The sequence below is a fragment of the Homalodisca vitripennis genome, chromosome 7 (assembly GCF_021130785.1).
Source record: "Homalodisca vitripennis isolate AUS2020 chromosome 7, UT_GWSS_2.1, whole genome shotgun sequence".
Lineage (NCBI taxonomy): Eukaryota > Metazoa > Arthropoda > Insecta > Hemiptera > Cicadellidae > Homalodisca > Homalodisca vitripennis.
Genome location: NC_060213.1, coordinates 129,995,338 through 130,009,305, shown reverse-complemented (window position 1 = coordinate 130,009,305; position 13,968 = coordinate 129,995,338). Strand labels below are relative to the sequence as shown.

The 13,968-nt window shown below is 35.1% G+C and overlaps 1 protein-coding gene across 1 annotated transcript in view; it reads right to left on the bottom strand.

Moving 5' to 3' along the window:
* Window positions 1-13,968, bottom strand: part of LOC124366889 (mucin-2-like) — a 35,598-nt gene that overhangs the window by 7,627 nt on the left and 14,003 nt on the right. The window contains exons 5-9 of the mRNA XM_046823487.1: window positions 13,825-13,892; window positions 13,592-13,721; window positions 8,426-8,530; window positions 5,355-5,422; window positions 2,553-2,738 (exon numbers count right to left, since the gene is read on the bottom strand). Of these exons, the coding sequence (XP_046679443.1) occupies window positions 2,553-2,738; window positions 5,355-5,422; window positions 8,426-8,530; window positions 13,592-13,721; window positions 13,825-13,872 (537 nt within the window). The 5' untranslated portion in view covers window positions 13,873-13,892. The remainder of the gene's footprint in view (window positions 1-2,552; window positions 2,739-5,354; window positions 5,423-8,425; window positions 8,531-13,591; window positions 13,722-13,824; window positions 13,893-13,968) is intronic.

The following is a 13,968-nucleotide window of genomic DNA, read 5'->3' as shown; positions in this document are numbered from 1 at the left end:
CTGACTGGTTTGGTCAACAAGAGCCGGAAAATACAAGTACAAAACGTTCTTGCGTGCTTGTCACAACTTGTAGCAAGCGCTAGCTAACCGGGACAGGCTTTGTCTGTGAACGCACACGCTTGATACAATGTAGACTTTTCTCACGCCGGTTGGAGCTTGCGAGCGCTTGCCAACAAGCGCTTGTAACCAGCTTTCTTTGTGAACGCACCCTAACACTCAACCTGGGGACCAACGGCTTAAAGGTGACTTCCGAACCATCACCAATGGCCGGGCAGGCGGGCTGCTTGCAAGGACAGGATCGCTCAGCGGTCACCTATCCAAGCAGCGGCCATGCTCGACGTTGCTTGATCTGGTTATCTTGCGATAACCGCCTTACCCGCTACACTGCACCATTGGCAATGTAGCGAGTAAAAACAAAAAACATAGTTTAAGAAAAAAAAAATCTGTTAAGGGTTTAAGTATCAAGAATCTTTTGCACACCCTGAAAGTATACCAGGTAAATCAGTTTACACTTTAAGCAGTTCTACAAACTGCTTAAAAGAATCAATTTCGTCCTCCTGGGGAAATTCACCACCCTTGCCCAGAATACCAAAGATGGAGTAATGCTCCCTTGCTATTGCAGGACAATTAAAGAGCAGGTATTCAGCAATTTCCTCCTGCTCATCACACAGTCAACAGAGCAGATCCTTCGGGAAAATCTCGACTTTGTGATGATGTTTCCTCAGGTGTCCACGTCCCATGATCCCTGGATATGTCCCAGGTTCTATGTCAGAGCAAAGAGCTTGTTACAGGGTGCTGATAAAGCTCATCTGATAAAGAACCTGTGTGAGGAGATTGCTGAGTACGTGATTTTCGACTGAAATATCTCAGGAGCGATGATGATTACACCTCCAACAACTTCTTTATGATCCTCTGTATGCAGGTGCCATCTTTTTTGGGTTTTTACACTCTCAAAAGTGGCATTCCCAGGAATCCCATCCTCAAACAGAATTCTCTTTGATAAGAGCTTCTCCTTATCTTTACATCCTACTTAGAGGCATTTCCTTGCCTTTCTTCTTCAAATTCTCGAGTATCTTCTAATTGTTACTGGGAATCCACGTGCCTTCTGCTTCCTTCTTTTGCCTCAAAAGCTCTTTCTTGTACTTAAATGGGACATACAGATTATAGTTCAGGACTTGACCACCTGAACCTTCTGAAGGAGTGTTGTCCGGCTCAATGCCGATGTTATTATGGATCGTGGTGGCCGTCAGTTGCACAACTGGTACATCTAGCTTTAGCTGCTCATCGTTCATAATAGGTTGTGGTGTTGTACAGACTGTTGCAGGTTGAGCTGCTATTCCGCTATTCTCACTTCCTTTAATGTACTGAAAATCAAACAAAAAATTGATTCTCTTAAAACTAATCTACGGTAAGTTGTTTACATCTGAAATCACATTTGCTTCAATTTGACCTTCAAAACGACTACTTGTTTTAGTATCAGGGATTCTTCAGGAGTACACACCAATTTCCGTTACGTTGACACCACATTACAAGGTTGTCAGGCAACACAGATCAGATGTGAAAATATAACCATTATATCCTTATATAAGTGGATAAAAATCCTTTGGGAGGGGGGGGGGGGATTTTTATCCCTTGAGTGGACTAAAATCTAACCAGAGTTCTAGTGGAATTTTCTAGTTAGAAAGTTTAGTCTTTTACTACGTAATTTATCAAAAAAAGTTTGATACACTGCAGATCTGTAATGAAGTACACACACTACAACACAAAAGTAGCACTATAGGAGAATGAAATAAAATAAAACTTGAATAATTTGAATGTTAACCCTACAACTGCTGGTTTTTTTCTATCCCAACCGCTGTGCGTGCCCTCATTCCCATATTCACAGGAGTTTGTCTGAAAAATTATATAAATAAATGTGTACCGCAGTATATGAAGTATTATATATAATTTTTTTTAGTAAAGTACAAGGAATAGTAATATGTAAACAGTGAAATTAAACTTACCAAAATATGTTTCCTTTAGTCCAACATAAAAAAAATCTAATTTTATAATAACTCTTATACTTTAGACACGATTTTTTCAACATAATATTACTTTCAAAAACACTCAGAATATACACATTTATAGTCCAGATAAACTTATTATAACAAAATAATAAACAAAAATGTGCTTATATATGAATTTATCTTATATTATTTATGTGTACAAAAAAATTGGTATTTGTTAGTGTTGCCATCATAAACTTTTGTGGAAATAAAATAATATTTCTACGTATACATATAATGCTACGGTTCTCGCTCAACATAACAATATAAAATACAATATTATGTAAAACTAATTTTATGCAGGTGTAACAATGCAATAATGAATGTGGGGTGTAGACCTAATGTGATGATCGTGACGTTAGCAGTTCAGCTATTTGATTTACATAACATGCACTTGTGACATGCATAAATACGTGTCATTTAAATACTCGCACAAATTTTCACAATAATATACTTGTCAATTAAAAAATATCTTAAGTGATTTAAAAATAAATGAAAGGTGTTAACCTGTTGCAACTGTCTTATGACATCAGACAAAGATGTCTGCTCTGTTGCTACAGCAGTCTGCTCAGTGACTTCCATACTCTCAGATGGTGAGGCAGTGGACACAGCAGGAAGTTCTGTCAGAGTGCTACTGTTCGAAACTGGCTGTTTGACCATGGTCGCCTGCGAACCTGAATTATTTGTCAGCATCTGAAAAATTACCACAATTAACACTATAAGGCAATCTGGCATTTCACAAGGTAAACTAAAATATTGCTAGCACCTATAGTATCAGCAAATAGTAACTGCAGTTGGGGTCCAGGTGGTTTTATCACACACACAAGTGCAGGGGATTAGGACTGGCGCATTCCCAATCAAACCCAGATTTTCTTTATGTGTAATGTTATCCTAACGTAATTGACATATACGAAGTGTGGCTATTAAATAACAAAACTGACGTAAAAAGTTTATTTGTATTTTATACATAATCATTTATTGTCACCTGCAGATACACCCCTTCTCTATCCCTACAACACCCCATGTTGTAAACAGTGTTGGACAGTCATCTTCTGTCAGATCCTTTAGGACACGTTTCTTTTACAGCTCCCACAGACTCAAATCTTACCCCTTTTAATGCAGATTTTGCCTTGAGGAACAGGTAGAAGTAACATGGTTTAAGATGGTGGATGTTCTAACACTGTGATGCTGAACTTGGCTAGGAACCTTTTGACAGATATCACGGAATGAGTAGGTGTCTTGGAGGAGAACCCATGATTTACCCTTCCACATTTTGGAACTTTTTTCCTTACTCTTTGACGTAGTTTAGAAAGTACCTGAAGGAAGTAATATTGATTAATTCTTTGACCTTTAGAAACTAAGTGAAGGTACACAATCCCATGGATATAAAAAAATCACTTTTGCTTTAAATTTTAACTTGCTTATTAAAGCTTTTTTGGCTTTCACTGAAGTTGGGCTTTTTCAGTGCATGGATTGACGCTTCGTTTCTGGATCGTAAGTAAACAAACTACGTTTCATCACATGTTATTATGGTTTCCAAAACATTTAAGTCATTTTCAATTGCGTACAAATTTTCAGTACAAACATTTTTGCGAGCTTCTTGTTCAAACATTAGAATTTTAGGCACCATTTTAGCACACACTTTTCACATTTTAAAATTGTCATGTAAAATTTGCCGTATACATTCTTTATTGATACCTACAGTTTCACCAATTGCGCGAATACTTAATCAATGGTCAGACAGAATTAAACTACTGATTTTTTGACATTTTCATCTGTTTTTGACGTTGAAGGGCGAACTAGCCACGAATCATCTTCAAAGTCTTCTCTACCAACTTGAAAATGCTTAAGCCATTCAAAAACATGCCCTGATAAACATTTACTTCCATAGACTTCTATCAGTAAATTTTAATTTTTGTAGCAGTAAATTTAAAGTGAAATTTCACAATAATTCATTACTCTACTATTACACTAACCATTTTTTATCCAGCAAAACAAAAATATTGCAAAGGTTGGCTCTGACTAAACGGCGTTGTTTACAGAAGCGAGACTAGCTGCATACTAAAGAGAAAGGTTCACACTAAACAGCTGTTCATCTATGGCGGTTGACGCATGCTTCCTTGTATTGCAGCAGTGACAATCTCGTTATTTAATATCCATACTTTGTATAGATAGTAAACATCATAATGAGAAAAATGATACCAAACAACATTTAATATTTTGAAATTGTCACAGAGTATTGTTTACTCATGAGTCTGCGATATTACTGAGTAACCTGGGACAGAAAACGGCAGGTGCCGGGCTGGCCGCAACCATCTACGCACAAGAGCGTGCGTGCAAGGTAACTACCTGGCCCTTCAGCTACAATCCTCATTTGTTTATACAATAAAATATAAAACTTTTCCTGCTCTTTGATTAATGAAGTAGAAAAACAAATGATCACAAGTTTGCTTGTTGAACAGTGAAACAGGATGGGACACGTTGCTGTTGTACTGTAGACATTCTGTGTATTGAATAGGGTACATATATACAATTAAATTACTACAATCAAATATATATATATATATATATATACACCTGAGGAAGAGGATGGATTTCAATCCTCGAAACATAGTGTTATACATTTGCAACCTCGTGTCGTCACGACCGGAAGGGGGCACCTTCCAGAGGAATAATAACCGTGGATCCGCCACTAGGTTCCCTCTATCCAAAACCTAACCAGCTTTGATGACTAAAGATAACTAATAATTTGGATATAGTTCCAAAAGGTTCCCTAACAATTATACCAAGTCCCAGGCCACGTACACTCACTTCTACCGTCCACTCTACCCGATCGCTGCACAACGACTGCCCGCACAACCTCCGGTCTCAGCCTGCTAACCTAGCAGGAATCATCCTACCAGAACCTGTCCAGAAGAATTCCAGATGGTAGGAGGCTCCTATTGTTCAAGCTAAGAGCTAGAGGTCGGCGCAGCTGGCTATCGCGTTCGCGGCTACTGAAGGATTACGCGCGCCAAATTCAAATCTATAGCGGCACTCGCTGCACATTTTGTAACATATAATAATGGCAAATGCCTGAAATCCTATTACCTTTTCAGTAAGAATTACCATTAACTGGCAAAAAATAGAGTTGGGAAAGAAGCAATTTTATAAAGGGTCTAGAAGGATCATTTTACAAAGCTGGGGCATGTGAAGAGGACTGGTTCAGTAAGCTTGCAGAGAGGACAGGAAGATAAAAGAAGTTGGAAATATTATGGTGAAAAATTTGTTATAATATTGAGAACCCAATCCAGACTGAACCAAATTTACCTCTCCTGGAGGTGAACTTTCGTCCGGTGCCACTTCATGTAATAGTCTGTTAATTGCTTGAATTGCAACTGAAACAAAAATACAGTATGTATACATATTTTAGTCCATGAATGAATTTTGTTGTGATCACTTTACATTTTGATTTTTTGAGGGTTTGTGTAATTATTTTGGGTAACTTTGAACCAAATCCCATTTAACTTCAGCTGTTTTAGCTGTTGCAAAACATTCAATTTCAAAGCCTACTTTTCTTGTTTGAAATCTGGTGTATTTGAAGAACCAATTAATGGCAATATTATTTGTTTTTCCCTCCTTGTTTTGTAAATATGATTTCAGTTGTCTATTGCAGTATGATTATTTTGATATTGAAGAGTATATTTTTTTAAGATAAGCTATAGTATGTATGAGTTACTGATTTAAATTGTACTAAATCTATTATTTCATACAGCTGAATACGTTGAAATTTTAATATGTTAACCATGCTAAGTTAACCTGCCATCTGGTTAAATATTATAATGATTTGAAGGGATGGGTAAGTTCGATACCCGACACTTATTGATATGGAGATACTGACAATTCTATCATAGATACCGCTTTTTTTTGGTACTAGATCAGGGTTCCCAATCAATCTTAATTATCGAATTCACAGCTCTTTATGGTTTTTACGGTAAAAAAATATAATTTGTATGGTTGATTTATTCTATCAACAACATTACCAATAAAAATATAAAAAAAGATGATGTTTCTTTCACATGGAGAGGCCGAATTCAGTGTCTAGCTCCAAGACGCGCCATGAGTGCGTGCAGTAACTTGGACATTCAACAGATTGTACTTTGGACTGAAAAGCACGGACTGAAACTCAACTCGGACAAAACCAAACCCATAATAATTAGGCATTTTATACTTTTGAATACAGTTGACTTTAACAATGTACGTGAAATATTGGTAAACGGAGAGGCTGTAGTAGTGTCAGAAGTTTGGGATTGACAATTACGAAAACGCTGGACTGGACTGACTACGTTGTAGGTACCTGTAAAAAGGTATTTGCAGCAGTTCATACGCTGAAAAGACTGCAACGATTTCTACCACACCATATAAAGCTTTTACTGATTAAATCACTCGTATTTCCCCACTTCCTCTACTGTTGTGCCGTGGTTAATGACATGACTGTGGTTTAGAATAATAGATTGCAGAAAATCCAAAATTATTGTTTACGATTTTTGTTTAATTTAAAGCGAGATGAGCATATCTCACCTTATTATGTACTAATGTCAACATTAAAATTGCAAGATTTAAGAGCTTTCCGAATCCTAATTTTACTTTTTTCTATCCTTAAAACCGGGTTTCCAAAATACTTTACAAACGATTTTCAGTTCATTGCTATTGAAGAAGGCGTAAGGAACACCCGCACTGGCTCGTTGACGTTGCGAATCCCCCACCACAGAACGACTGTCTTTAATAAATCATTTGTAGTGTCTGCTTGCCGTTTGTAGAATTCTCTTCCAGATCCTTTAAAATCTTTAGACAGCCGGGATCGGTTTGCTTCAGCTGTTAAGTTGTATTTTTTGCAGCAGATGTCCGCGGCCGTGGTACCCGAGGATCGCTAGTCATGGTTTGTTGCAGACAGAATGAATGTGTGAGTGTAAGTAAATAATTTTTATAAAAATAGAATGTTTTAATTGTAATGTTGTATATTTTGACTAAGTTTTTGTTTAAAATGTATCATCAATATTATTTTATAATCAAATATTAATTTTATACACAGTATAAATTTAAGAGTGCAATTTTGTTTTTGTTAAGTGATTTGTTGTTAGTTTTAGAATACATAGCAAATATTCATTTTATTTTTGAAACGCTGTTGATTTGATTTTTATTTTGAAGATTACAAATGGCTTGTACTTACATACGTATACTAATAATCACGTTAAGTGTAAGAAAGGACTATGTAGTCCTAACTTCGCCTGAAAAAATAAAGAGAATTTTCATTTCATTTCAGTAAGTGGCCCAGGATCGGTGCTTTTGACGTCTATTGCCAGTTATCATGTCTCAACTCAGTTTGAATACAGCAGGCGTGTTAAGTTTCAATTTGTTTCTCAGACATAGCGGAATGGTGAAGCTATTGAAAACTTTTTCTTATTTTACTAACAATGTCAACAATTCATGCAGGAATGGACAAATGCCTCTAAAAATTAATTTAGACCTCGGCTATGATACAAGCAGGGGCGGTATAGTTCGCTAAACAATGAGCATAAAAGGAGAAAAATTGGCTTCTTGTATCATATCAGAGCTCTTACTATTAAACGGTTCATATACTTAAACATTGATCTTTTTAATTAAACTTTTAAGGAGTGCGTGTAAACTCTACATAATGAGTAAGGACGTCATATGACGTATACTTTTATAGTGGCCCAAAAGGGTACGGACATCATATGACGTTTAGCCTCTGTATTTTTGTATTATCGTAAATGCAATGCTTTTACTGATTGCCTTTAAGTATATTTGTTTGTAAAGTGGTTCCATCTATCGGCAACATACTTAACTTCCATTTTTGTGCTCGCATTCACTTGTAATATAATTTTACCACCAGATCTCAGTAGCCACCTTGTAGAAGCCACTGACTCAAAGTCGCGTTGCGCGCGCATCACTGCTGTCAGAACATGCCGACACATATACTAATCATTCCTGTATATTCCATACTGTGGCCATATTTATCTTGTGACAGTGACATTTGTTGATCAACCATCTAGCTTGTTACTGTAGTCCAAATGGCAGACAATATTGATCGAGTCTGTCGTAGTGAGGAAATATGACATTTGATTTTGAAAAAGTACTGAAATATTGACTTGTGGAACATGTAGCCCTGTTTTATTAAGCTTTCAAATTTAAATAAACATTTTTAAGAGATTTTTATTTTTTACTCCTTTTGGTAATTTTTTGGATTCCATCCTTTACTCATTTTAGTCTATCAAAAGAAGACGTCATATGACGTCTACACTCCTTAAAGGGTTAAAGACAAAAATAAAAAAATAGACTTTATACAAGAAGGTAAATGGAAGCCCTGTAAGGGAACTCACGTAGAATTGAATGATGATCAGGAGCCTGGATGTGCAAGTACAGAGTTCTGTCGTTCTGGGGAGGGTTTGACAGATGAGGGTTTCCTCTGGCACTTACCACGGCACCTGCAGCATAATATTACACGTGAATACAATATTCAAACCCCAGTTAATTTAATTAAGCCATAATTAGTTGAATTCCCAGGAAAAACTGGATTCAAAAAGAATTTTAAAGGTTATAAGACATTCTTGTACAGATAAAGCTGCACAATATCACTGATTCATTAACACAAATATTTAAGCATTTTCCCGCCCTGTCAAAATAGATCAAATGTAAGTATCGTACATTGTTGGGAGAATATCATACTTTTAAACTGAGTGCATAATTATCCGTAAGAATAATTAAATACCTCCTCTGATACAACTTGTGTACAGGAAATTAAATATCCTGTTCTAATGTTGAGCTCATTTTCAAGAAAATCTTGATTTATTTTTAACTGTAATATAACATTTAATAATACGAGGGGTATTAGAAAAATAAGGTTCCCTATGCCGCCGAGACAGAATGCGATATGTTGGGAGAAATCTGGAAACACTGTCTTACTCATCAGCTTTCCCTCTCTCTATCCATACCACTCACGCCTCGCTTCGTCCAACAGTGCCGGCCTAGCTGCCTTCGAAGATGGAGCTTCCTATCGTTGTTACCGCCAGGTGCGAAATTCGTGCTGTGATACGTTTTTTAAAATGCAAAACAGATTTCATCTACTGAAATTTATCGTCAGTTAATCGAGGTTTATCGGGAAAACTGCATATCTGTTCAACACGTTCGGAAATGGTGTGGAGAATTCAGTGAAGGCCGCATGGAAATTCACGATGAAAACCGAAATGGACGGCCTTCAGTTTCAGATGGAGTTGTTGCAAAATTGAGACAATATTGCTTGAAGATCGGAGAATCACCATTCACAAACTTGCTTTGCTTATTCCTGAGATTTAGAACTGAGACGCGCGCGATCCAGAACCGCCGGAGAGGAAGATTGTCCAATGGTGTGAGGCTTCTCCATGACAACACTCGACCTCATGTCTCACGTCAAACTCAAGAACTGCTGACAAATTTTGGCTGGGCTGTTGTGCCCCATCCCCCCTATAGCCCAGACCTAGCCCCAAAGTGATTATCACTTATTCCCAAAATTAAAGGAACACTTGGGTGGCCAACGCTCCAGTACCGATGATGAAGTCAAGAAAGAGGTTACTCGATTCCTCAAAGGATTGGCGGCAGAATTCTACAACATGGAGATAGAAAAATTGGAGCATCGTCTACAAAAGTGTTTGGACAGAAACGGTCATTATGTGGAAAAATAGCTTAACTTTTAAGTTTTAAATTGATGTATAACACTAAGTAGAAATATAGAACTGTCTATTTTAAAAAATCATGGGAACCTTATTTTTCTAATACCCCTTGTATATGTATGAGTTCAAATATAATAATAAATATAACTGAAAATTCTTAATGAATCAGATTTGTTTATTTGTAAGTTGCTATATATTAAGTTACAAATTTCATGTAAAGTATCCAAGATTCAACATTTTATTCATCATTAAACATACAGTGATGCAATAGATTTTGTCATTAGCAATATAACACAATTTACTTTATCATTGTTTGTTGAATTCTGTTTGTAACTACTATATTTAAGTGAAAATTAAAATAAATATAGAATAACATAATAAATAGTTACAACACTATATACACTACACTGTAATAGTTTTAACATTAAAAACATAAATTATTAACAGATTTAGAGACATACTATATAACCACTATATTTAAGTGAAAACTAAAACAAACATATAAAATTATAAATAGTTATAACACTATATAAACTACACATTAATTCTTTAACATTAAAAACATAAATTATTAATAGACTAAAAGACATATATTTACAAATAAATAATTAGACAACAGTTAAACAACATAAAAAACAATGATGTAGGTTAATGATTAGGGTGATATGTTAAGGATCCATTTTAATTCAATTAAATTATCGAATATGATGAAATATACGTAAAAGAATGATAAAACTTCTCAAACTACAAATAGTTTTTGTTTTTCAGATATACCAACAAAATTTTTTAAAATAAAACGCTTGTAAAATTTAAAAAATTCAAATACATATTGTTTTATTTTTTTATCGAGTATATACAATTTTTATGTAGAAGAATTACATATCTTTCAGTTGATATGAAAAATCATGATTTTACACTATCTAATAGACTCTGTAGATTGGTTTTTGTATCTGAAATTCTACAAAATCAAGATTCTTTATCTGCAGCATTCAGTGCAACTATACAAATATCTAGTATAAGATAAATAACAAAAATTGTATTTTACCTTTCAATGGAAAGACAAAGTTAAGTTAAACTTATTCACTCTCTGACATAACCTCACTTAAAATTCCTTAATCATACGTTAATTGTCTACCCTTTTGCTGGCATTTTGGAACTGTTCACTGTTACTAAGATTTTGATATCACTCCCATCCCTTATTAAGTTATAATATATGTTTCTATTAGAATAGGTCTATAAGTTGTATTGTATATTAATCAGTGAGAAATGCAATTTGTAACACTATAAATAAGTAATGGACACAATGATTTTCAGCTCAATTCAATTAATATGTTTTTACATCAAACTCTGCAGTTTTAATCTGAACTATTTCAAAGGAGCAAATAATTAATAATATGCTAAACAATGTACACATTATTTCAGCGTGCCCGTAGCCATGTAGTGGTATACATTTGAGTTAAAAGAAGCTGGTAACTGTTTAACAACAGGGAAAATAAGTACAGTAATGGAAAAATATTTGAATCCCACTAATATTATAAACGCGGAAGTTTGAATGTTTGTCCTCGAATCACGCTGAAACTGCTATACGGATTGTGCTGAAATTTGGAACAGGTATAGCTTATGGTCTGAATTAACATTTAGAGTGCTTTTTACCACCCATAACAAACATTAATATATAAATTTTACTCCAGATTGCGCTAGTGACGAATTAAAATCATCTAATGCATTAAATACTGTTATAAAACTAACCTTAATGAACAAAGTTATGAATGTTTTCACATAAGTTACTTTAAACTGGTGGCCTTCCTTGACATTATGATATTACATTTTAACAATGGATTACGGAAAAACAGAGAAATGAATACTAACATACCTTAACGATTCATTCTTTCCCTGGCTACAGTCCAAAAGTGTAACGCAAAACTTTAATAACGATTATTTTGGAATGTTGCATAACCTTAATAAGGATTTCCCCCTTATACCGGAAGTACATAAGAAGTAGGTAGGACTTCTCCCTAGGTCGTAATAGGCTTTTCAGTCCTAGCATACTCAACTATGCCAACACGATTTTGACCAAAATAGATTTCCGAGAACTATATAATCAAACGTATATAGTATTTTAATCGAGGCAATATAGAAAGCTAGCCTGTGACAGTTAAGTAAGTGAATTTAAACGGTCTTAAGTAGGCCCATTTTTTAACCGAAGTAGGCATCTCGGTCCTATGTAAGTATATATATTTTTTCGTCAGAACAACAAGGCCAACTCTACTATGGTACTGCAAATATCTTAGACTTGAAATATATGACAAGGACTGGAAATATACGCTTTTTAACCAAAGTAAGTTTCTGAGACCTGTGTGATCCGAGATTTTTGTTTTCTTGATCAGAATTACAAGGCAGATTCAGCTGTGACATTATGTATATAATTAATTAGAACCAGAAATGCTCCTACACGTGCCAAACATGATATAATAATTAAGTTAAACTCTGATACTATTTACCACGAACTTAAATAATATTTACCTGATGTATACCTACTTACGTTTGTAGGACTCCCATCATAATTGCTTTTTATAAGGACTTCGGTTCTAAGCCGCGGATAACAGCTAGTAACCTATATAACCAATGTGCTGCCAGCTTGTTCAAAATCTGCCAAGCATTTCATCAGAGGAATTTACCAAAACTGCCAGACCAGTTTTAAACATTTTACAGTGTTTACATTAAAAATCATATAGGCGTGAATTAATCTTATTGATGATCAAATTAATAGAGCTAGAAATTGGTTTGTTGTACTTCTAAAGAGCTTTAGTATTAGAAAAAGTATTAAAGTGTTCTATGTTCTAAAATCAGAATAAAACAATTATTTATTTAATTTAAAGTTTATTTTATTTTGACTTTAAAAAGAATATTGAAGATCCTACTAATATTTATTCTAGAATCATTAGATAATGGACAATATATGTCTGAACCATTAAAGCCTATTATTAATGAAGACTTATAGATATAAATATACTTTTTACATTTCCAGGAAAAAATAATTGAAATAGGAATGGAAAGAAATATAAAATGTCCTGGTGCCTACAGTATTGATCCCTGTTTACAGACAGATTATTTGGACATGAAAAGATTCATACAAGGAGTGATGAGGGGTTCTGAAGGAAGAGTGTGGATAAGGTGAGAGGAGCAGGACAGCAAGCAGGTGTAGCTGATAAGACTACTAGCAATCATTGCAGATATTGGTGTGATGCGTGTCTAGACTTATCTACCTTAACCATCTACTAAAGGAGTAACCCCAATCATACAGTTGTTATCAGTGATTCGTTATTTGAATTTGCAGAGGCAATCGGAATCGTTTCCTTAACTTTCATTGACACTGCCCTCACTTTCATTGTCTTCCGCAGAGCTAATAACAAATCTCTTCCTGATGATCCTTTCATGCCGTAAATATTCTTCTTTTCACATGTTCGCAGAGGGTTTTCCTGTCATCTTGAGTAATGGTATAAAACTTTTCTTTGTCTATTTCCATAAAACTTTTTTAAAGATTTAATATTTTTCTTTTTTATATATTCTTATACTGTAGCCCATACCAATTCTGTTGGATTGAGGTCGGGGATGGTATGGGATAACCTTACAACATGGTGGTATCAGGGTTTGGTAAACGTTAAAGTTGGTTAATCAACAATGTATTGTTCTTACACTGAAAAATGACAGAGTTGTTCACTGTTAGTCCCTAACCTCTCTTTGTTAATTTTCTTTTACCACAGTGTATCTCCAGCCCGGAGCTCAGACCATTCTTACCCAGCCTAACCTACAATATATAGAGCAAAAACTTAACTTTACCTGAGAACTCGTTGACCTTCCCTCGTATAATGCCCCTGGAAATGACATTCTTGATGGCTGCCACAGGGAAGTCCTTGATCTCGTAGTCTACCTCACGCATCTCTGACCAGTATCTTTCCAGTGCTGGCACCTGTGAGACATTAAATACCAATTGTCAAGTTATGACTTACTATGTAAGGTTTTTCATTGTATGTTTTATTTCAGCAACAATCCTTGTCTCTGAATATTCTCACCTTTGAAACTGGGCCGGTATTCCGCTTAACCACTTCATCTAGCAACATTTCCACCGTATCAACTGCCACTGAAAAAAAAAAAAAAATGTACTATTCTAAACTCTGTAATCTCATTCTAACCTATTGAATACTTTAGATTGCTTG